The sequence below is a fragment of the Hylobates moloch genome, unplaced genomic scaffold, assembly GCF_009828535.3.
Source record: "Hylobates moloch isolate HMO894 unplaced genomic scaffold, HMol_V3 SCAFFOLD_16, whole genome shotgun sequence".
In the NCBI taxonomy this organism is placed as follows: domain Eukaryota; kingdom Metazoa; phylum Chordata; class Mammalia; order Primates; family Hylobatidae; genus Hylobates; species Hylobates moloch.
In genome coordinates, this window is record NW_026652291.1 from 34410083 (window position 1) to 34436387 (window position 26305).

Genomic DNA, 26305 nt, shown 5'->3' on the forward strand with positions numbered 1-26305 from the left:
ATATTCATTTACAATTGAAGAAAAAAAAATCACAAATAGCCAAAATTTCTATTAACAATTTGCTACAGGAAGGTACCATGTTGGTAACAGATGCACGGTTTCCCAGTAGGTCCAACGGCAACTTATTTCTCTGTGATATGGTTTTGGCTATTTGTCCCCCTCCAAATTTCATGTTGATCCCCAATGTTAGACATGGGGCCTGGTGGGAGGTCTTTGAGTCCTGAGGGTGGATCCTTCATGAATGGCTTGTTGCCACCTCTGCAGTAATGAGTGAATTCTCAGTTTATTAGTTCACACAAGAGCTGATTGTTTAAGAGAGCATGCATGGCACCCCTCCCCTCTCTCATCACGAGACACGCCAGCTCCCCTTCCCCTTCCATCATGATTGGAAGCTTCCTGAGGTTCTCACCAGAAGCAGATGCTGGCACCATGCTTCTTGTACAGCCTGCAGAACCGTGAGCCAAATATACCTCTTTTCTTTACAAGTCACTCAATCTCAGGTATTTCTTTATAGCACTGCACGTGGACTAAGACACTATGTCAAAACTTATTGCTGTTTTTGCAGTTGGCAAGAGATGAAGCAGCTGGCATTTAGAGATCGTACTGAATGGAAAGTAACAGTTTTACATACTAGGTTATCCCTAAGCTGGGCTAGTTGGTCAGACCAACTAAAAGAATAGCAGATTCTCATCTCCCATCTCATATTCACTCTGGGGCATATGCTCATAGAATTTCTCTCTCCATGTTTATCTGACAGAACATGTATAACTGAGTTCAAGTAAGCTAAAAGCATGTATAACTCTGTATTACTACTATCCCAGTAACATTTTATGTTAATGTTTCCTTAAATACCATATTAAATTGTTATAAACTTCTGCCAAATTGTATGCAGCATATTCTACAAATTAACTCTGGTCACCACAGTATATGACATCATGGTAAAGTATAATGTTCTTACCTTGTTCTTCACTTCCTTCTTTACAAAGACTAGAACTTTGGCCCAGACTTAAACTGATATCATCAGAAGTCTTAGCAGTGTCTGTATCTCCTACAAAGTTAAGAGAAACATGTGAGGACCTTATATTAACAGTAAGGCTGTAGGGTGGCATAACCAAGGAAGTATTAATACATCAAGGAGTACTGATGTCCATCAACTAAAGTAGTTTTTGTGTATCAAAGGTTACAATAATGGAAGATGCACTGAACTAGCAGGAAGTATCACGGACTATCAGAGCACTTAATTATTCTCACAGAACTACAAACCAAACAATACGGAAAGCTTCAAAATGTAAACTAAAAAAACTATTTCTTTAAAAACAGGTGGATTTTAAAAAGGAATGCAAATTACATAACTTGACCCAACATGAATTTCCTTCCCAGGGAAAATTAGTAACCTAAAAAACTGTAGGGTAAAAACAATATGAATTTATCTGAATAGATCAAATAGCAGAAAATAACTTGCTCTTTTTTGTTGTTTCATTTGTGCCCACATTAAAAGGTTTCACATCAAATTACTTAGTTTTCCATGAACCCCACTAAAACCCACAAAAGTGTTTTCCCTCAAAGGCAAGGAAGTTTCTTATAGATCAAAACTTACGTAACTCACACAATGTAATGTAAGTGGTCAAACACTTTTGTGAAATTTGGATGATGAAAGAGAACACAATTTAAGTCAAGCAACCTTTAATAAGATAAATAATTTTATCTATAAAAGAATTTCAAGAATGATTTTTTTCATTACATTTGAATGTACAGTACTGTTATCTTCATTACAACCAAAATGAAAGGGAAAGGCAGGGACAACTTTTAAGTTAGATCACACCTACCTTTAATAGTTGCTGCTGTTCCAAGACGTGAGGAACCAGATCCAATCTGAAAACATGACATGAAGTAAATAAAACTAATTAAAATGCTAGCTATGTCATTATCAATACAGACTAGCAAGATTATCGAACAAAATTATATGATCAAAACATGTTATCGATCACTTTTATCAATATTAAAAGATACCTGTTGGACAAGCTGTATTGGAGCCACGCAACCTGTTGTCTGTGGCACAGGCTGCGTGTGTCTTACGGATGTGCGGAGCTACCCAATCCCTCTTCATGCTCAGGACTGATGGAGCCCCCCTAGAGCCAGATCCTCCAATCTCAAGCAACTCATGTCATACAATTATTTTTATACTACATCATGACATGTTCATGTTATAAACAAAAGCAAAACTAGGCTTTATGTCTACCTGAAATAAATTTAGACTTCTTAGGGAATAAAAGGAAGGTTTGGCAGACAAACATTAACATATGCTACAAAGTGCAACATAAGTCTAACCATCGAATTGCTAGTGTATCATTATGCACCTTCTTTAGTTGGAGACAAAAGTAAGTACTTCTTTATAGACAGAACATTAAAAAATAAGTCAATAAAAGTCTAAGGCATCCATGAAAAATGAATTTTTAGCACAAACTATAAGGAGAAAATTAAAACCTGATTGTTGAGCTTTTAGTGCTTATATTCAAGATAGTTTAACACTTCCCTAAAATTTCACAGCCATTATTTATTATACTACCATGAAAATCATATAAATAAATACCACAAATTCCACAAACACATTAAGGAAACCAAAGATAACATAACAGTTACTAAATCAACAAGTCTTAGCAACTTTTCCTGTAACTCGTTTTCATGGATTCAAAGAAGAAAACACTCAAGCAAAGTTAGCATTATAAAATAAAATTAAGAACATTCATATAATACTTTATACTTTACCAAGTCTTCCTCTTCATTGGTTTGATTTAGTAGGTGTATATCACAAGAAATACACTCAAAATATAAGTTAATGTTGACTTTGAAGGGACATGAGGGCCCTTCTTGATCTGGATGGCAATTGAATGGGTGCACACAGATGTAAAAATTCACTTAGCAGTACACTGAAGGTGTGTACTATGCTGTGTAAGTTACATGCCAGTGAAAAAGTAAATAAAAATATGCATATATATATACAGGTCCAAACTACAAATAAACTCTTGAGGTAGCCAATAAAAAATAAGCTTTGTAATAATTTTGAACTATTTTATTAAGCTTGGTTCTTCTAGTTTTTCCTAATTTCTGCTTTCAATTAGCCATAAAAGATATTGCAATTTGCCAGCAAGAAAAAAACCAAAAAGCATTTTATTGCAAAAGAAAGTTTCATTCTTACGACACCTGCTACATAAGTTACAGAATTAACATATGCTATTTTTCTGCTAGAATTAAACATAACTTCCTAGACAGAAATTTAAAAACAAACAAGAAAACAAAAGCACCATTTTATGCATACCCATCTGGGAATTTAAACTTAAAAAAAAATTTTTAAATACGGATATGGTAGTCATTTGCTCAGAAGCTCAAAGTATTCCCTTTCTCCTTCTTTAACAATCTCCCTATTTTGTTCCAAAATTGGTCATACACCTTCTGATATATGAGAAGTAGGCCCAGTCCCCGGTCTAGAGGTAGGTATATGAACTAGTTCTGGTGAATGAACGTGTGGGAGAATCTGCTGGAGAGCTTCAGGAAAACGTCTTTGTGTGTCTGAGAAGAAAGTGATCAAGGAAAATCTCTGTCCCACACTACTGCTTGCTTCCTAACTTTTCAAACAGGGTCTTGATTGAAGCTGCTGTGCTCATCCTGCAACCCTGAGAAAAAAGCCTAGAGAACTGCAGAGATGCCAATCCAGAGGCCTAACATTAGGCTGCTGAACACAAATGCCACACAATCACCTCCAGATTTAGGTGAAAAACAACTATTTCTTTAAGTCACTATTAGTTGAGTATTCTATTACTTGCTAACAAAAACATTCTTAACAGGTATAATAGAGTGGTTATATTTTCTTCTTCAAACTTTTCTGCATTATGCTTCCCCTCAAAATATCTAAGAATCATGACTATTTACATGTGAAACAACACGGCATCCAGAATATAAACTATAGTACATCCAAATGCAATGCATTCCCCAAAGTGTCACTGTAGAAAAACACTTAATGATATTAATGCTCATGATACAATCAATTATGACATTATGGATTATTTTAATTTTCCTGTTTACCCTCACTCATCAAATTTCCTAAAAATGAAAATGTAAAAATTAAGAAAAAATAGTATCTTTTTACACTTGAGGGTGAAGTTTTTTATTTAAGTGCTTTGCATAAACTAAAATATTCCACTGTTTCTTCTCTATGACAAGTGCCATAGGAAGGATTATGGATACCAGGGAAGAAAGGTTACCTCTAACTAGAGAGCATATCAGGCAAGGCCACCTCCCCCCAAAGAAGCCATGCCTGTCTCTCCAGCTGGAAACAATTATTTTATCCTATGAAATCATTAGCTCTTCTTCTGTACCATTCCTATGGCAATTTTTACTTCATTATCTTTTTTTTTTTTTTTTTTGAGATGGAGCCTCGCTCTGTCACCCAGGCTGGAGTGCAGTGGTGCCATCTCGGCTCACTGCAACCTCCACCTCCCGGGTTCAAGCGATTCTCCTGCCTCAGCCTCCCGGGTAGCTGAGACTACAGGTGCATGCCACCACACCCAGCTAATTTTTTATATTTTTAGTAGAGACGGAGTTTCACCGCACTAGCCAGGCTGGTCTCGATCTCCCGACCTCGTGATCTGCCTACCTCGGCCTCCCAAAGTGCTGGAATTACAGGCGTGAGCCACCGCGCCTGGCCTCTTGGTAACATATATCACATCTTTATCTTTAGTTACTTATATCACATCTACTATGAGATCACGATCTCTTTCAGTATAAGACCCACTCCCCAACCCACACTAAGTAGAATGCCTTGAATACTATTGGGCACTAAATATTTGAAGGTAGAAAAGTGACAAAAGGAAACAGAAGAAGGTAAGGAGAGGAATAAAGGTAGGGAAAAGAAAGAATGGAAATGGTGGGTAGAAGATGAAAGGGAGATAGGCAGAGGTGAAGGAAAGAACAGTAACAATGACCACGATGTAGGTACTATGGTCAGCAGGTTCACTGTTTAGTACCCAAGAAATTTACATAAAATATGATAATGTGTAGCAGTATCTTACACATTATATAATAAAATACACACAAGAAACAACAGTATGTCTATAATGGTAATATCTCCAGCAATATGCAAAAAGCCAGACTCTTCCTCCTCGCTTCAGCTTTTCTAAAGGGCAAGAATAATTATGTCAACCATTTATTTTGTCATAAACAGTATAAAACGAAAACACTAAAATCCAAGTAGCACAATAGCCTCCAATATTTGCCCATTTTTATTAAAAAGTTGTTATTTTAAGTAAAAGGTATGCTGTGTTTAACAACATGCACACATGCTTTAATCAGTCAAAAAGGGACTCCCTCCCTAAAACAAACAGGCAAGTTCCAACAGATACGATGCCAAGGTCACAGGATCCAAAAGTGCCTGGCCACTGCTGGCCCTTTCATCTTTCCTTTTTGTAAAAAGGAAAAAAGGTCTCCAAAAGATGACTGCAGAAATGTAGGCTTACTCTCTGGGGGTCTGATACTACCTACATCTGTCAATAAGAAGAAAGCCCATGGTTAATTAAGAATACAAGACATGCAGCCATATTCAAGAATTGAATTATTTCATTCTATAAAAAGAGACAGAGAAACACAAGGCCAAAAAAAAAAAAAAAAACAGGATCAAGGATAGTAACCCTTGTCTTCAAACGGGCATTGTAAAATTTAAAACAAAAAGTATCAATCTAAGGCTGGGCATGGTGGCTCACATCTGTAATCCCAGCACTTTGGCAGACTGAGGTGGGCAGATCACCTGAGGTCAGGAGTTCGAGGCAGTCTGGACAACATGGTGAACCCTGTCTCTACTAAAAATGCAAAAAAATTAGCCAGGTGTGGTGGCAGACACCTGTAATCCCAGCTACTTGGGAGGCTGAGGCATGAGAACGGCTTGAACCTGGGAGATGGAGGTTGCAGTGAGCCAAGATTGTGCCACTGCACTCCTGCCTGGATGACAGAGCAAGATTCTATCTCAGAAAAAAAAAGTATCAATCTAATTAATATGTCATAGCTCTTTTCACATTCTTTAAACAAACAAACAAACAACAACAACAAAAAACTCTGACATCTCCCATTCCATGAGCTTGTTATGGAAGGAAGACAAATTTAAGAACCTACATGTTCTGTATTATAATCGATCACAACCAAAACTGTTACCTTTAATAGTTTAGTCATTCACTTTAACTTTAAATCATGAACATGCTAATCAAATAGAGTCAAATCTTCTATCAAAATATATTAGAAAACAAGACGCTGTTCAAGATTTTGATTCATAGAGTGTTTTTCATAACATTGTTCTTAGGGCTACCAATGCAGAAGAATAGAATACTACAGGACAGAGTTGGCAGAATTATATCTGCTATTTACTCATTTGTTAAATGAGAAGCTAGGTCTGATCCACCTCTAATATTTTATTGCCTAGACACATAAAGATAATTAGCAATCATTAATTTAAGGTCAACTGTACACAAGGCAGTATATAAGACAGAAGAAAAAAAGAGGAAAATCTACTCTGTAGAGCCTTATAAAGTGCCATATAAATAAGTACTCATCTGAAAAAGAAAGGGTCAACACCATAAGGCGTTTGAAAATCTTGAGAAATGTAGGATAGTTACAAGAAGAGTTAGTTAGACCAGAAAATAAAGATGACTAAGTCTGTCTCTAGAACAGAAAGGAGGGAGAAAAGAGAAGAATGGTTTCAATCCACAAGCTGTGTCGTATTGATAACAAGAAGACTGGAGTGAGAAGTGAGGTCTAGTCCAGACCCTGATATAAATCAGCTATTTCTTCTTCTATATAATGAAAAGACTGACATAGCAACTACTAAAACCTATAGTTATGTAAAGGTCTGCTAAGAGAAGACCGTGAACGTTTCCAACAAAGTTCATAGAATTTTACTCTACCCAATGAAATCATCTGCTGAGAAGGACAGCAGGAGTAACTGGGACTTTAATCAGTGTACAGGTATTTAGGATGAATAAGAGAACTAGAGCAGCAAAGGTCCAGCCAAGTTTTGAAATAATACTTCAAGAGTTACCATTTTAAGTTAAAAGTTACATAGTAGAAAGACATTAAAATTGGTAAAAGCAAATTTGTATTTTACTTTTAGCCTTACCATTAAACATCTTGAACACTGAGAGATTTTCAGCATTTATTTTTATTTTTATTTTTTGGCCACGTTTAAACCGGAGGTAACCACAGACATCTACACCTCTCCAATACAGATGACGTGAAGGTAAATAAGATAGTGCAAGCTAGAAGCTAAATTTCCTAAGGGTATTCACAACTGTCATAATCAAAACTATACACCCAAAGATGAGTCTATGGTAATGCTCAACAAATATGTAATTAATCAGTGTGAAAAGTAACTTAAAAAGAATATTAATAAAAGATGTTATTAATAAGCAATTAAAAATAATAATCAGAAAGACATGACAAAACATCAGCTGACTTAAAGACATGAAAATAACAGAGACCACCATCAGGAGGAGGGAAAAAGGCAAAATAAAACAGCACAGGTTCCTACCTGATTGCTTGGATCTAGACCGGCATAAGAATTTCTGGAACTGCAACCAACTGGGGGTGTGGCCTCTCGGATGAACTCAGACATTTCAATCCCTCCACCAGGATCACTGCGGAGAAAAAATGAGAAAAAGAGTAACTGTCATTATTCTGACTCCAATGCTTTTCCTTTGTTAATTTTTTAAGTTATATTTTTTTCTACAAAACTAAGAGGTTCTGATTTTTAATCAAGCAAATAGCAAAAAAGGTAAACAATGATCATTCTTCATTTACAAGTCTGATACTTGGAACTATTTTATAACCACAACACTTCTTGAAAATATGTAAAACTCTCTTATGCCAAACTATCTACATCCAATCCAACATTAGAAACTGGCATTAATTACAATTATAGCATACTAAATAAGATATATGCCATCAAACCACTCTCACAAAGAAATGATTGCCTTTTGCTTCCCTAGAGCAAAGAGAAATTGTTCAATTGTAAACACAGAATGTAATCAGATATTACATTCACGAATCCCAGCAAGATCAGTCCGAATGAGCCGCATGATATAGTGATGAACACAGAAGAGAACAGTCACCCTGGTCAAGCTATTTGTATCTGTATTCTTTAAGTAAACAGAATTTAACTAGAATACTAACTTGTTTTACAGAACTGGAAACCTAAGATTTTAGATCTGTACATGTTTAGAAGGCCAAGGTTAAAAAAGGAAAGTGATGTTATGTAGTAACGACACAGAAAGACAAAAGAGAGAAAAGTACTAGGTTCAAAGCACTGGAGAAGCCCAAGCACAGTACTTAAAGATAACAGGAACCCATATTTACGGGGAAAAAACCACACACCAAATTTCACAAAACTTAGAAAATGCTACATAAAGTTCCTCAGGAAGATAACTCTTAGAATAAGTCATAATCCTACTTTTTGCCCAGAGTTTTTTACTCATTCTACCTGGTATAAACAGAGTAAGTAGTCAATATTTTTTTTTTTTTTTTGCTATTATCTGGATAAAAGTTACAATATATGTGTTGGACATTACAGTGGATATATCTTGCTATCTGGCATCCAATTCAACCTCCTATTTAAAAAAAAAAGCAACCCCAAATTCTTCAGGTGAACCACCTCATCCCAAACTCTCATAGATTTTTGGGTAATGTTGACCCCACCCTCAGGTTTAGGGGTGGGCTCTACTGTCCAAAGTCATCAGCATATCCCATTGTTCTGGTCATTGAGATTAGCTCTAGAATAAGCACAGGACCCAACCCAGGCTAGTATGAATCAGGCCAGGAGTGTCTTATTGGTGAGAGGAAATTTCTCTATATCTGCTACTCTTAATTTTGAGACTTAAGGCCTGGAGGTGCTGCAGCCATCTTATAACCATTAAGGGGGAGCCTGTTCTAAGAAGCCAAAATAATAGAAAAGAACAGAGCCTGGCTAGAAGAAGAGAAGCAGGGACATGAAGTGACAGTTTGAAACGTTGCATCCTGACACATCTGAAGACATCCCTCACATGCAGACTTTTTAGTAATGTGAGTAGTAAATTCCCTTAAACTTTTTTGGGTAGAGTATTCTGACAGCTGCAATCAAAAGATATAAGCAACATATAATTTTCCATTTAAGTATTTAACATTATAGCAGTTTGAACTCTAGTGTGTTTTTATTATCAATGATCTCATAATTATAATGTCCCTGTTTGCTTCACAGGTTCCTAACTCTAAGCCATTGACTACAGTCAGCTAACTAAGGTTCAACAAAGAAAACTAGCTTTCTAACTTACTATCCATTTATAAAAATAAAATATATTGGAACTCAGGTAAACATATGGCCAATTCAGTATACAAATACTCAGGTGTGAGAAATGTAGAACATGTTCATGTTTATAAGCTGTCTGGTGTTAACTCATACAAGCTATGTAGGCCAGAGGAGAAATTTTTCTAAATTGGAAAAACTTTCAGTGTGTATACAGAGGCACTATCACCACACTGAATTAGTAATGAATATTCAGCAATATTACGGTTTCTCCACTAGAATGCATAATCTAAGTGAGATCCAAAGAAATCAGAAGATGGAGAGCAAGGTACAGATTAAGAAATAACAACACAGAAAGGAGAGAGAGCCCTCATCTTGCCTAGTCTATACACACACACACACACACACACACACACACACACACACACACACACACACACATATCAACTTTATTGAAATATGATTCACATATCATACAGTTCACCCTTTTAAGCTGTATAATTCAATGGTTTTTGGCATATTCATTAAATTATGAAACCACCACCAAAGCCAATTTTAGACCATTTTTATCACCTCTAAAACAAACCCCTTTAACCATTACTACCCGTCCCTTTCCATCCTCCTTAGCCCTAGACAACCATTAATTTACATTCTGTCTTTACAGATTTCCCTGTTCTGGACATTCTATATAAATGGAATTATATGTGATGTTTTGTGTCTGGCTTCTTTCACTTAGCATAATGTTTCCAAGGTTCATCCCTGTCGTAGCATGCATCAGTATTTCATTCCTTTTTATAGCCAAATAATATTCCACTCTATGGATAAACCACATTTGTTTATCCAGTCATCAACTGATGGATAATCTTGCCTAGTTTTATACATCACTTCTGATAGCAAGTCCAAATTATTACAATCTGAACATACAGTTATTATTAGTAATACATAAAAACAGGCTGGGTGTGTGGTTCATGCCTGTAATCCTAGCACTTGGGAGGCCAAGACGGGCAGATCACTTGAGCCCAGGAGTTCGAGACCAGATTGGGCAACATGACAAAACCCCATCTCTACAAAAACATTACCCAAGTGTGGTGGCATGTGCCTGTACTCCCAGCAACTCAAGAGGCTGAGGTGAGCAGACAGATTTAGCCCAGGAGGTAAAGGCTGCAGTGAGCTATGATTGCACCATTGCACTCCAGCCTGGGCAACAGAGCAAGACCCTGTCTCAAAATAATAATAATAATAATAATAATAATAATAAAATATTTACTACTTATTATATCCAGTCATAGCAGTATGTGCTTTATTTGCATTTTCTGATGAAACCTTCCCTAATATTTATGATATGATTCTCCTCTTACAGTTATTATTCTCCTCTTACAGTTGAAAAAACTGAAAACCAAAAGGCATAAAAACTTGCCTAAGGTCTCAGAGGAGGAATGAAACATAAACTGAGTCACTGGTACCTGGAGTTCACGTGGAAGGGGAGGACAGAAATAATACCTCCTCAGCACTCTGCAAATAAGTTATCATATCTGTTCTTTCTTTATTTCCCACACACTTGAATACAGGTACTCACAACCAGCATGGCCTAAGATAAGGCTCAAAAACCAGGTCTGTGAAACTCTAAGGCCCACATTCTTGCTTTTTTTGTTTTTTTAAGAGACAGGGTCTCGCCCTGTCACCCAGGCCGGGGTGCACTGGTGCAATCATAGCTCACTGCAGCCTCAAACTCCTGGGCTCAAGTGATCCTCCCACCTCAGCCTCCTGAGTAGCTGGGGCTACATGCCCATGCCACCACACTTGGCTAATTTTGGTTTGTTTTTTTTTTTAACTTTTTGTAGAAACAGAGTCGCACTGTATTATCCGGGCTGGTCTCAAAATCCTGGCCTCAAGGGATCCTCCCACCTTGGCCTCCCAAAGTGCAGGAAATACAGGTGTGAGCCACTGCGCTTGGCCCTCATTCTTTCTAAGAAAACATACTGCCTTACACCCAATAGGCACTAGTCTCTTTCCAGGTCAAAACCAAAAGTAAACACCATTATTTAGAGCAGGGATTTTTAAACTCAGTACTATTGACATTTTAGGGGCAAATAATTATGGACTGCATTGTAGGATGGCTAGCAGCATCTCTGGCCTTTATCCACTAGATGCCAGCAGCAGCCCCTCAGTGTGACAACCAAAAAAAGCTCCAGACATTGCTAAACGTGCCCTGGGGGACAAAATTATCCCCAGTTGAGAAATAATGATTTAGAACTAATGGTCAACAAACAACAATGCGTGGGAAGAAAGGAGATAGCAAAGGAACAAAAATGATGATGAGAAAAAATGAACAGGTGTTTTCATTTAAAAAAAAAACCCTCTAGTAAAATTTCTGCAATTTTTTCTTCTCTATAAATTCAGAAGTAAAACTCTTAGCCAAGCTGTAGATGTTCTAAATATAGCTAAACATATAAAATAGCTGAGTAAGAGTTTTCTTTATTGGCAACACTTGCAGGTTTGCAGCAATGGAGATTTCAGCACATACCTGGAAAGCATAGTAGTTTATAATTCTCACAGTAGCAAAGTGGTCTACTGCAGTAAGCAATACACCAAATTCAGGTAATATCTACCTTTATGCCTTAACTTCCCCATCTGTTAAGAAAAAAAACAAACCAGGTACAGGGAAAGGCAGAAAAGCAGAAGGGATCTAATCTGAATTACAGAGAAGTCTTCACAAACTAATTTGTTAATTATTAGTATCATATTTATTGCTCATGCTCAGGCTTTGATCAGAAACTTTGCAACACCATTACAGTACCAATTTTGTAAATCTGGAGTAAAATGATGCTCATAAAAATAAGAATAGATAAAAACAAAGTTCCTATATTCACAGGAACAAAGTTCGTAAATTCACAGGAACAAAGGTCCTAAACAGAACAATCTCTCTCAGAAAACAACCTAAAATCCAGGTTCATACAGTTTAAACTGATCCATAGTTTACAATATCATAAGCATTACTGCCATGAGAAACATACAGAAACCATGGTCTTTCTTCAAATGTTTGTATTCAAATCCTAAAATTCAATGTTACTTCCTGAAGCATTAGAAATGTAAAAAAAAATCAGTGACTGATTCTTTCTCTAAAAGATTGAACCATTTTTTACCTGCTGTACCACATAAAAGAGAGACCAATGAAAACTTTAAAGCTCAAGTAGTTCTGCTATATTTATTCATTCATACAACAAACTAAGAGCCACAATGTACCACGCACAGTGATAGGCTCTAGATATACAAGTATTTATTTTCCTATTCACTTCTTTTCCTCAGAACAGAATATGAGATTCACAAGTGCGAGGGTGAGGAAAGGAGATGTCAAAAACAAAAACCTACAACAAAGATCTTACTTAATAGTGAAACTTAAAAATATTAAAGATTAGAAAAGGGCCAGGCGCAGTGGCTCACGCTTGTAATCCCAGCACTTTGGGAGGCCGAGGCGGGCGGATCACGAGGTCAGGAGATCGAGACCACGGTGAAACCCCGTCTCTGCTAAAAATACAAAAAATTAGCCGGCCGTGGTGGCGGGCGCCTGTAGTCCCAGCTACTCAGAGAGGCTGAGGCAGGAGAATGGCGTGAACCCAGGAGGCGGAGCTTGCAGTGAGCCGAGATCGCGCCACTGCACTCCAGCCTGGGTGACAGAGCGAGACTCTGTCTCAAAAAAAAAAAAAAAAAAAAAAAGATTAGAAAAAAGACAAGGATGTACACCAATAATATTTCAATTTAACCATGTGCTAGATAACACAGCCAGTGAAAAAAATTAAACAAGAAGTATAAGGACTAGAAAGTAAGAAATAATTGTGATCATATAGACAAGGGAACATCATTAATAAGGGGGTTTAATAAGATTGCTAGACACAAAATAAAATGCGACATTTTAGGGGGAAAAACAAAATTATATTTTATAGTAGCATAAATACTATAAAATCATAAATTTCCTTTTAATGGGGAAAATGAAAAATCATTACTGAAAGGTATTTAAAAAGACTAAATAAATGGAGAGATTCAACATTGTAAAGATGCAAATTCTCAGCAGAGGGATCTACAAATTTAGTGTAACTCCAATAAAAATACCAAGTTCCTGCAGACTTTCTCTAGCAGACTCTAAAGTTTACATCAAAAATCAAAGAGTCAAGAATAGCAAAGTCTCTCCTAAAAAAGAATATGGTGGGAGGTTTACCCCACTGGCTATCAAGAGTCATGTTTTAAAGCTGATAAGGATGGTATGGTAATGGCAAAGGCAAGCAGATCAACAGAACAGAACAGAGAGCCCAGAAACAAGCCACCAGAAACGAAAATTTGGCTTATGCCATAGAGAGTGCTGCAAATTACTAAGTAAAGATAGTCCACTTAACAAATATTGGGTAAATCAGAGATTCATAAAGAAAAAAATAAGCCTTAAGAACCTACCTGATACTACAGACTTAAATAACTTTGGGTAGAATTGAAATGTGAAAACAAAAGAAACATGAAACTTCAAAAAGACAATACAGAATACCTTTCTGATCTCCGTGTAGAAAATAATTCAGACACAAAAATGCTAGCCGGGCACGTGTATCACGCCTGTAATCCCAGCACTTTGGGAAGCTGAGGCAGGTGGATCACCAGGAGGTCAGGAGTTTGAGACCAGCCTGGCCAATGTGGTGAGACCCCGACTCTACTAAAAATACAAAATTAGCCAGGTGTGGTAGCACACACCTGTAATCCCAGCTACTCAAGAGGCAAAAGACTTGCTTGAATCCATGAGGCAGAGGTTGCAGTGAGCTGAGATTGTGCCACTGCACTCCAGCTTGGGCAACAAAAGTGAAACTCTGTCTCATTAAAAAAAAAAAAAAACACAGAAAACAAAAAACCTGATTACTAAAAAGTGGTAAATTTCATTGTTCTAAATTTAAAAGTATATGATAATCATAAGAAACATTAAGGAAAGCAAAATGACAAGCCACAAGTGGGAGACGACTGTAATATATACATAACTAATAAAGGAATAGCATGAAGATATAAAAAATAAAAAATTCCTATTAATCCTTAAGAAAAAGCTCCAAAGAAAAATGAAACAAAACACAAATGAGCATTGGAAAAAAGAAAAAACCTAAATGGACCATATATAAAAAAATAAAATGCTTAACCTCAGTAGTAATCAGAAAGGTTAACTGAAAGCCACAATCAGAAAGGTTAACTGAAAGTCACAATGAGACATCTTTTACACTTCATGAATGGCAAATTTTTTCAAGACAGGGTCTTGCTCTGCCACCCAGGCTGGAGTGCAGTGGTGTGATCAAAGCCCACTGAACTCTTGAACTCCTGGTCTCAAGTGATCCTCCTGCCTCAGCCTCCCAGGTATCTGGCACTACAGGTGCGCACCACCATACCTAGCTAAAATGTTTTTTTATTTTTTATTTTTTGTAAAGACAAGGTCTCGCTATGTTGCCCAAACTGATCTAGAACTCCTGGCTTCGAGCTGTCCTCCCATCTCTCCCTCCCAAAGTGCTGGGATTACAGGCAGGAGCCACACTGCCCAGCCAATTTTCTTTTTTTAAATCCCAAATCAATAGCTAAGTGAATGGCAAATTTTTAAAGTTTACCAATATCAAATGTTGATGAAGATGTGGAACAATAAGGACTTTCATACACTACCGGTGAGAGTATAAACTGGTAAAATCATTTTGGCACACAGCTTGGAATTGCCTGATAAAATTGAACATGAAAATGTCCTATAAACCAGCTTACATAAACTAGATATACACATGTACCACAAGACAAAAAACACTAGAAATAATCTGAATGGCTATAAATAGAAGAATGAATAAATAGACTGTGGTCTATTCTTACAGTGGCAGACTACATGTAGGTCAATATGAATAAACTCTAGCTACAAACATCACCATGCATGAGTCAATAAAGTATAATATACTGTGCAAAAAAAAATCTCTCATAGAGAAATGCATACAGTATGATTCTCTTAGGATGTCCTAAAGCAGACAAAAATAAATAAATATATTCAGGAATATCTACGAAGAGTGTTTAACAATAAAGAAAAGCAAGGGAGTTATTCACAAAAAATTCAAGATTATGGTTACTCCTGAAGGGAAAAGTGGAATGAAATGGGAGAGGAATGTCATGCTATTTTTATAATGTTTTATTTCTTAGGCTGTGTGGTAGGTAATGAAGTAGTCACTTGATTATTGCTAACATAGTGTTTGGAATACATATTTCACAATAAAAAATTTTAAAAGTAAAAGAAAATGGAAAAAACAATTCAGAAGCAATGACAAATATATATAATATCCAGAAATAATTAGAACAATTATCAAGTGTTACCATGTGTCAGGAATTATTCTAAGAGCTCTCTATATATTATTTCATTTATTCATTGTAATAATCCTATGAGAGAGTTCCATTATTTTCCTCATCATTCAGACAAGAAAGCCAACTCATAAAAGCTTAAGTAGCTTCTCCCATGTCATACAATTAAGAAGCCTTGGCTGACTGACTGTGAAGTCTACATTCTGTTTGCTTATCCACAATGTACGAGCATGCATTTCTTAACAGAAATAGAATAGGCCTAGGAAATGTAGAGAAACCATTTAAAAAATGTGAAAGGTTATAAGACATAAAAGATAAGTGCATAAAGAGATGATAAATAAAAACATAAGAAAATAAATGGAAATCTCTCATCTATATCCCTATTTTAAAAGTTGAGTTTCTACAAATTTAATAGAATTGTCATCAAAATTCTAATGAAATTTTTTGGAGGATAAGCATACATGAAGATATCTCACGAAAGTAAGTATATGCATGAGAATAATCAAAATAATATCAAAAAAGGTCAGGCGTGGTAGCTCATGCCTGTAATCCTAGCACTTTGGGAGACCGAGGCAGGCAGATTACCTGAGGTCAGGGGTCCAGCACCAGCCTGGCCAACATGATGAAACCCCGTCTCTACTAAAAATACAAAAATTAGCTGGGCGTGATGGTGCATGCCTGTAATCCCAGCTACTTGGGAGGCTGAGGCAGGAGAACCGTTTGAACCTGGGAGGTGGAGGTTGCAGTGAGCCGAGATCGCACCACTGCACTCCAGTCTGGGCGACAGAGCAAGACTCCATCTCAAAACAAACAAACAAACAAACAAACAAACCCCCCCCCAAAAAAATAATAACATCAAAAAAGAAAAATACTGGAGTCACTCACAATGCTAAGTATTAAACATATTATAAAGCCACTATGATAAAAACAGTATGGTATAAATGAAAAAAGGCAGAAAGATGAAGCAGAAAACTAAGTTCAGGAACTAACATAAGTATATACAGTATACTACATGAAAAAGAAAGCATTTAAATTTACAGGGAAAAAATCTGTTACTTAATGAACGGTGTTGTGATACACAAACCTAAACAAATTAAGTTAAAATGTTTTCAAACTGACAACAATTTAAGAGTAAAAAGCAAAATGATAAAAATACTGAAAGTAGATACAAAGATCTTAATTTATTATATATTTATATAATTTGAGGGAAGGAAAATCTTAGAAAACATGTTTATCAAAAGCAGAAATAACAAACATACAAAATTGGACCACAGAAAAATAAATTACAGGATATAAAGACAGTGACAAATAAAATGCTATAAACTGAGGAAGAGTATTTGACACAGAAGAGCTAGTATCTTTTGTTTAAAAAAAGTCCCAAAATCAATAGCAAAAAAAAAAATCCACCAACAGAAAAATATACAATTCACAGAATAATATAAATGGCAATAAGAAAAATACCTCCATTTCACTAGTAATTCAAAAACAGGAATATTAAACAATAATTTAATTACTTACATATTAAACAATATTAAACAATGAGATATCACAGTTTTTCAAAATACTAAATACTCAGAGTTGTCAAAAGTGCAAAAAAAAGAGGCAGCTGAATTTCTGGTCATAGTCATTAAATGGTAAAATCTTGGGAATTTGGCAATACATATTGGAAAACTTAAAAATGTGCATAGCATTTCTAGCAATTCCACCTCTGAAAAACTATAGTAAAACATTTAATCATTTAAAATTTAAACATCACAGTTATCTAATATTTAAATTTCAAAATAATTGATATAATTTAAAATAGGATAAAATACATCGACATAATGAGATACTGTGCATCATTAAACATAATATCACAGAATAATTGTTTTCACTACTTCAAATATTTGCTGAGTACCTATCATTGCCAGACACTGATTTTGGAACTGGGACTACAATAGTTTATAAGAAAAATAAGGCCATTACCTTCAAGAAGTTCATCAATGCAAATAAATGTTAAGATAATTTCAGACAGTGATTAAGGCAATAAACAAAAATTATGAGGGTAAAATATGTGTTTAATTAACAAACAGGGTACTCATGTTAAGAATAAGGAAAAAAATGGAATTGAAAAGGAATAAACAAAGGCTTTCAATGCCCTGGAAAATATATAGAAATATCACCAGTCTTAACAGAGGAGTACCCACTTTTTGTTATATTATTTATGTCTTGATGTCTGAAATATTTCATATTATGCTCAGTGGAAACAACTGCTTAGATTATTTGATCTTTCTCAACTTGGTTTCCACATCTGTAAATCAGGGATAATAACAGCATCTACCTGCTAGAATTGTTTTGAGATATGTCAAGTGTTCACAAAAAAACTTTTCCAAGAGTTATATTAGGGGTACCTATTATTTTCTGTAAGGTCACAAACTTTTGACTATGAATAAAGTACCTACTTCTGTCAAATAGGTAAAGTGGAAAGTGGGCAAGGCCAAGGTCATGCTACAGAATGTGACTGGGCAACAGGGGGATCACTTCAGCTGGGATGGGAAAGGAAAGCCTCCAGGAGAAGCTGACATCAAATCACAGTTGAATCCTAAGAAGTCAGTCTTGCAAAGATGTAGGAAAGAAACAGCTAAGTTTCTAAGGTAAGAATATACAATTGAAAGAAATTTATAATAGGTTAAGTAAAGTATACTACCTATAAATGTCAAGTAAAATATCACAATTTGCTTAAGATGTGTGTGTGTATGTGTATATATATATATACATATGTGTGTATATATATATACATATGTGTGTATATATACATATGTGTACATATACATATATACACACACATATACATATATACATGTCTATATATACACACGTGTACACACACACACACACACACACACATTTTATTTATACGAGTAAATAAAAATAAATGCTGAGATTTATAAGCCATGCTCAATAATTTCTTTAGGCTGCTGGTTTTGGTCTTTAGTGTAAGTAACTATCATACGGTAGTGTATTTATCAGGGGAACCAGCCCCCAATATTTCAACATAGGTTCTTTTCTATTTTCCCTAAGTGTCGGCCGGTCTGAGAAATAAAGGGAAAGAGTACAAAAGAGAGAAATTTTAAAGCTGGCTGTCCGGGGCAGACATCACATGTTGGCAAGTTCCGTGATGCCCCGAGCCGCAAAACCAGCAAGTTTTTATTATGGATTTCAAACGGGGAGGGGTGTATGAATAGGGTGTGGGTCACAGAGATCACATGCTTCAAGGGCAATAAAACATCACAAGGCAAATGGGCAGGGCAAGGTCACAAGGCCAGGGTGAAATTAGAATTACTGATGAGGTTCACTGTCCCGCTGTGCATGCATTGTCATTGATAAACATCTTAACAGGAAACGGTTCAAGAGCAGAGAACCAGTCTGACTAGAATTTCGCCAGGCTGGAATTTCCCAATCCTAACAAGCCTGGGGGCGCTGCTGGAGACCAGGGCATATTTCATGCCTTATCCACAACTGCATAAGACAGACACTCCCAGAGTAGCCATTTTAGAGGCCTCCCCCTGGGAATGCATTCTTTTTCCAGGGCTGTTCCTTGCTAAGAAAAAGAATTCAGCGATATTTCTCTTATTTGCTTTTGCAAGAAGAGAAATATGACTCTGTTCTGCCCGGCCTGCAGGCAGTCAGACTTTATGGTTATCTCCCTTGTTCCCTGAAAATCGCTGTTATCCTGTTCCTTTTCTAGGTGCCCGGATTTCATATTGGTCAAACACACATGCTCTACAAACAATCTGTACAGATAATGCAATCATCACAGGATTCTGAGGCGACATACATCCTCAGCTTACAAAGAAGACGGGATTACGAGATTAAAGTAAGGACAGGCATAGGAAATTATAAGAGTATTGATTGAGGAAGTGATAAACGTCCATGAAATCTTCACAATTTATGTTCAGAGATTGTAGTAAAGACAGGCATAAGAAATTATAAAAGTATTAATTTGGGGAACTAACAAATGTCCATGAAATCTTCACAATTTATGTTCTTCTGCTGTGGCTTCAGCTGGTCCCTCTGTTCGGGGTCCCTGTCTTCCCGCAACAGTACTGTTCTAACCTGTCTAGCAATGAGGCCAAGAATATTGATTTAATCCCCCAAACATGCCAGTTAGCTTAGCTCTGTTCTAATATTAAAATACGTACCCATCATTGTATCTACAGTGGTAAGATCTAACACTGCCTTAAAACCATATAAAGAAAACAAGTACAACATAATAATCACATCATTATACAGATAACATGATCTAAATCATTACAATCAATCAATGATATAGGTTTCCTTACCTCGGTCCATTGCTGTCTTTTCTCCTGGTTGAACAGTTGCCTTGTTCAGCTTTGGTTCGCTGATCCGTGAACTCATTTGCAGTCCTATCTACAACTTCTCCAGCATCAAGTGCTCTGTGTAGTCGATAGTTGACCATCTTCAGAACAATGAAAACAGCAGCTATCACAGGACAATAAACTGCTACTATAATCATGGTAGAAGGAAGGGCCTTTAAGAGAAAGAAATTAAGGAAATACATTTTAAAATACTTTCTACTGTATTCAGTTAGATAAAGCTGTATCTAAAATAATAAACACATTTACACACAAAGCAACAACTATGTTACCAGCGCTAAGCTGCAAAACTTAGCAGCTTCAATGCCCAATGCAAAAGACACTAGCTACATGTGGCTGAGTAATTGAAATATGGCTAGTTTGAACTGAGATGTAAAGTGAGAATAAACACCGCATTTTAAAGATTCAATATAAAAAAATGTAAAATATCTCCATTTTTATGTTGACTACATGTTGAAATAATACTTAGATTATACTGGTAAAATAAAACATTATTAAAATTAATTTCATGTGTTTCTTTTTACTTAATGTGGCTACTAGAAAATGTTAAATTACATATATGGCTTTCCTGCATTACATTCCCACTGGACAGCACAGGTATATGGTCCATGCCAAAAGCCTTATTATACAATTGGAGAACAAAGGTATCACATTACAGTATATGTGAAGAAATCAAGGTTGTGATCCAAATATAATGTCTGTTTATGGGCTCTGTGCAACCATTTTTTAGGATACATTCTTTGTATTCCCGAAAATTGGAAGTTAAAACTGTCATGAGAATGACCTTAGAACTGTGACTGTAAAACTAGGTAAGATATGGAAGACATGCAAAATCCAGGTGGGTTTTATTTTAAAATAGTTAAACATTTAAAATACTTAAAAATTGTAGCCTGCCAAACAGAATAAAAGAACACAGAACAGAATCAAGTAACAGATTAAATAAAATAAGTCAGCCAAACATCCTGGGTGTGGGGCTGAAGGCCCATCACACAGGAGGATTCAGTGATGGGGAACTTGAGTCCACAGGTGGCAGGCTTGGAGACCAGCTCACTGGGAAGGCAAGGCCTAGAGTCACTACTGGCAGAGGTAATACAATGAGGCTCAACTTATCCCAATTTCATGAGAAAAATCACCCAGACATCTATAGCTCTAGACCCCACATGTTTTCACAAGATTCAATCTCAGTTATCTGAGAACATGACCCCAAATTGGCTTTAAAAGAGTAACCTCTAGCCAGGTGTAGTGGTGGGCACTTGTAATCCCAGCTACTTGGGAGGCCAAGGCAGGAGATCACTTGAACCTGGGAGGTGAGGTTCTAGTGAGCCAAGATCATGCCACTGCACTCCAGCCTGGGTGACACAGTGAGATTCCAGTTAAAAAAAAAAAAAAAAAGTGAACCTCAAATCACTTGAGACAAAAATAAAAAGGTCTTGATGAGCCAGGCAGGTTTAGAATACAGATAAGATCAAAGTTTCTTTTCTCTTTTTTTTTTTTTGAGACAGAGTCTCGCTGTCACCCAGGCTGGAGTGCAGTGGCGCGATCTTGGCTCACTGCAGGCTCCACCCCCAGGGGTTCACGCCATTCTCCTGCCTCAGCCTCCTGAGTAGCTGGGACTACAGGCGCCTGCCACCTCGCCCGGCTAATTTTTTGTATTTTTAGTAGAGACGGGGTTTCACCATGTTAGCCAGGATGGTCTCAATCTCCTGACCTCATGATCTGCCTGCCTCGGCCTCCCAAAGTGCTGGGATTACAGGCGTGAGCCACCGCGCCTAGCTTCAAAGTTTCTTTAAAAAGAAAAAAAAAGTTTTTGAGAGGGAAAGAGTGTGGGTTGAAATTAGGATGGAAAAACATAAAGTCCACAAATTAATACTTTTGTGTTGAGTGTGAGCATAATAGGTATGTATTAAATATTTGTTATTTTTAAATACTTGGATTAAGAAGTCCTGCATATTAATGTATCTAAAAAAATTAAACTTGTGATTCCAACTTAAAATGTTACTGAATAACTTGTTTGGGCTTATAATTTTAAGTTGGGAAATATATTTAGAAGTTTACAAAATACATTAATATCAGATTTGCAAGAGTTGAGTACTTGTATGATATTGTGAAATATGTATTTGGTCTTCATCCCCATTTTCTGGCATAAACTCTTAAAATCCTTGGAATCTCCAAACTGGTAAGTGTCTTTTTGTTCACTATTAGCTTGACTGGTGCCTGAGGGCTCCTGGATAGCCTCAGGAGCCAGGGCTGGTTTCCAGGGGAACCAACCTCCCGATTAGAGGGTTGGACTGAAGTCCTAACTCTCAACCTAAAGGGAGGGAAGAGGGGCTGTAGGATGAGTTGATCACTGTATTAGTCCACTCTCATGCTACTATGAAGAAATACCCAAGAATGGGCAATTTATAAAGAAAAGAGGTTTAACTCACAGTTCCACATGGCTGAGAAGGCCTCAGGAAACTTACAATCATGGCAGAAGGCACCTCTTCACAGGGCAGCAGGAGAGAGAAATGAATACCCAGTGAAGGGGAAGCCCCTTACAAAACCATCAGTTCTCATGAGGACTCACTAATTATCACGAGAACTGAAGGGGAGAAATGCCCCCATGATTCAATTATCTCCATTTGGTCCTACTCTAGACACATGGGGATTATCACAATTCAAGGTGAGATTTGGGTAGGGACACACAGCCAAGCCACATCATTTCACCCTGGCCCTTCCCAAATCTCACATCCTCACATTTCAAAACACAATCACGTGCTTCCAACTGTCCCCCAAACTCTTAACTCATTCCAGCATTAACTCAAAAGTCCAAGTCCAAAGTTTTATCAGAGACAAGGCAAGTCACTTCCACCTATGAGCCTGTAAAATCAAAAGCAAGTTAGCTACTTCCTAGATACAATGGGGATACAGGCATTGGGTAAATACACTCATTCCAAATGGGAGAAATCGGCCTAAACAAAGGGACTACAGGCCCCAATGCAAGTCCAAAATCCAGCAGGGCAATCAAATTTTAAAGCTCTGAAATGATCTCCCTTGACTCCATGTCTCACATCCAGGTCACTGATGCAAGACGTGGGCTCCCATGGCCTTGGACAGCTCCATCCCTGTGGCTTTGCAGGGTACAGCTCCCCTCCTGGCTGGCTCATGGGCTTGCACTGAGTGTGGCTTTTCTACGCACATGGTGCAAGCTGTTGGATCTACCATTCTGGGGACTGGAGGACAGCAGCCCTCTTCTCACAGCTCTGTTAGGCCATGCCCAATGGGGACTCTGTATCGGGGGAGTCCAACTCCACACTTCCCTTCCACAGTGCCCTAGCAGAGGTTTTCCATAAGGGCTCCACCACTGCAGCAGACTTCTGCCTGGAAATCCAGGTACTTCCATACATCCTCTGAAATCTAGGCAAAGGTTCCCAAACCTCAATTCTTGGCTTCTGTGCATCCACAGGACCAACACCACATGTAAGGCACCAATGCTTGATGCTTGCACCCTCTGAAGCAACAGGCTGAGCTGCACATTGGTCCCTTTTAACCACAGCTGGGATGCAGGGTACCAAGTCCAGAGACTGCACAAAGCAGCAAGGCCCTGGGCCTCGCCCAAGAAACCATTTTTTTCCTCCTAGGCCTCTGGGCTCGTGATGGGAGGGGCTGCCGTGAAGACCTCCGATATGCACTGGAGACATTTTCACCATTGTCTTGGTGATTAACATTTGGCTCCTCGTTACTTATGCAAATTTAAGCAGCTTTCTTGAATGCCTCCCCAGAAAATGGGGTTGTGTTTTCTATTGCATCATCAGGCTGTAAATTTTCCAAACTTTTATGCTCTGTCACCTCTTGAACACTTCGCTGCTTAGAAATTTCTTCCACCAGATACCCTACATCATTTCTCTCAAGTTCAAAGTTCCACAGATCTCTAGGGCAGGAGCAAAATGCCGCCAGTCTCTTTGCTAATAAAGCATAGCAAGAGTCACCTTTATTCCAGTCCCTAATAAGTTCTTCATGTCCATCTAAGACCATCTCAGCCTAGACTTCATTGTCCCTATCACTATCGGCATTTTGGTCAAAGCCATTCAACAAGTCTCTAGGAAGTTCCAAACTTTCCCACATCTTCCTGTCTTCTTCTGAGCCCTCCAAACTGTTCCAACCTCTGCCTGTTACCCAGTTCCAAAGTCACTTCCACATTTTGGGGTATCTTTTCAGCAGTGCCCCACTATCTGGTACCAATTTACTGTATTAGTCCGTTCTCATGCTGCTATGAAGAAATACCCGAGACTGGGTAATTTATAAGGAAAAGAGGTTTAATTGACTCACAGTTCTGCATGGCTGGGGAGGCCTCAGGAAACTTACAATCATGGCAAAAGGCACCTCTTCACAGGGCAGCAGGAGAAAGAAGTGAGTACCCAGTGAAGGGGGAAGCCCCTTATAAAACCATCAGATCTGGTGAGAACTCACTATATCTCAAGAACAGCATGAGGGAAACCACCCCCATGATTCAGTTATCTCCACGTGGTCCTGCAGTTGATATGTGGGGATTATCACAATTCAAGGTGAGATTTGGGTGGGGACACAAAATCAAACCATATCAATCACCAAATGATGTAATCAATCACGACTACATAATGAAGCTTCTATAAAAACCCAAAAGGCTTGGATTCAAGAGCCTCATGATACCTAACACATGAAGGTTTCTGGAACTTCCATGCCCAGAGACAGCATGGAAGCTCCAGGGCCCTTCCCACATGCCTTGCCTCATTCAACTTTTCATTTGTATCCTTTGTATTAATAATATCTCCAGGTAGACAATGTCCGAATTGAATTGAATTGGAGGATACCCAGCTGGTGTCTGCTGAAGCACCTGCTGCAGAAATTGGTTGACTGCTTGGTGTGTGGGGACACCCCCACACATCTGCTGTCAGAAGTGTTCTGTGCTGTGATAGCAAAGTAGGAGAATAGTTTGTTTTTTCTATAGCCTCTCAACTTGCAAACATTTGTCAGATAATTTAAATCCTTAAAAATGAATACTAAATTTACAAATGCAATTTGATAAGGTCTTAAGTTATTTTAAAAAACCTTTTTAAATTATTGTTAAAATATGTTAGACCTGTAAAGAGTTGAGTTTAAAATTCTTAGTTGTAAGATGGCCGAATAGGAACAGCTCCAGTCTACAGCTCCCAGTGTGAGCGATGCAGAAGACGGGTGACTTCTGCATTTCCAACTCGGGTACCGGGTTCACCTCACTGGGGCCTGTCAGGCAGTGGGTACAGCCCACAGAGTGTGAGCTGAAGCAGGGCGGGGCATCGCCTCACCCAGGAAGTGCAAGGGGTCGGTGAATTCCCTTTCCTAGCCAAGGGAAGCTGTGCCAGATGGTACCTGGAAAATCGGGACACTCCCACCCTAATACTGCGCTTTTCCAAGGGTCTTAGCAAACAGCACACCAGGAGATTATATCCCACGCCTGGTTCGGAGGGTCCCACGCCCACAGAGCCTCACTCACTCCTAGCAGAGCAGTCTGAGATTGAACTGCAAGGCGGCAGCAAGGCTGGGGGAGGGGCATCTGCCATTGCTGAGGCTTGAGTAGGTAAACAAAGCCACCAGGAAGCGCGAACTGGGTGGAGCTCACCACAGTTCAAGGAGGCCTGCCTGCCTCTGTAGACTCCACCTCTGGGGGCAAGGCATAGCTGAACAAAAGGCAGCAGAAACTTCTGCAGACTTAAACATCCCTGTCTGACAGCTTTGAAGAGAGTAGTGGTTCTCCCAGCACGGAGTTTGAGATCTGAGAATGGACAAACTGCCTCCTCAAGTGGGTCCCTGACCCCCAAGTAGCCTAACTGGGAGACACCTCCCAGTACAGACCAACTGACACCTCATACAGCCAGATGCCCCTCTGAGACGAAGCTTCCAGAGGAAGGATCAAGCAGCAACAATCGCCATTCTGCAATATTTGCTGTTCTGCAGGCTCCGCTGGTGATACCCAGGCAAACAGGGTCTGGAGTGGACCTCCAGCAAACTCCAATAGACCTGCAGCCGAGAGTCCTGACTGTTAGAAGGAAAACTAACAAACAGAAAGGACATCCACACCAAAATCCCATCTGTACATCACCATCATCAAAGACCAAAGGTAGATAAAACCACAAAGATGGGGAGGAACCAGAGCAGAAAATCTGAAAATTCTAAAAATCAGAGTGCCTCTTCTCCTCCAAAGGAATGCAGCTCCTCGCCAGCAACAGAACAAAGGGAGAGAGAATGACTTTGACGAGTTCACAGAAGTAGGCTTCAAAAG

The 26305-nt window shown here is 38.1% G+C and overlaps 1 protein-coding gene across 6 annotated transcripts in view; it reads right to left on the reverse strand.

The window, feature by feature from the left end:
* PCNX1 (pecanex 1) overlaps positions 1 to 26305 on the reverse strand; it is a 210935-nt gene that overhangs the window by 149183 nt on the left and 35447 nt on the right. For all 6 annotated transcript variants that reach the window (XM_058429893.1, XM_032134763.2, XM_032134758.2 and 3 more), the window contains exons 2-5: positions 19975 to 20183; positions 7568 to 7673; positions 1827 to 1872; positions 959 to 1048 (exon numbers count right to left, since the gene is read on the reverse strand). In XM_058429893.1, the coding sequence (XP_058285876.1) occupies positions 959 to 1048; positions 1827 to 1872; positions 7568 to 7673; positions 19975 to 20183 (451 nt within the window). The remainder of the gene's footprint in view (positions 1 to 958; positions 1049 to 1826; positions 1873 to 7567; positions 7674 to 19974; positions 20184 to 26305) is intronic.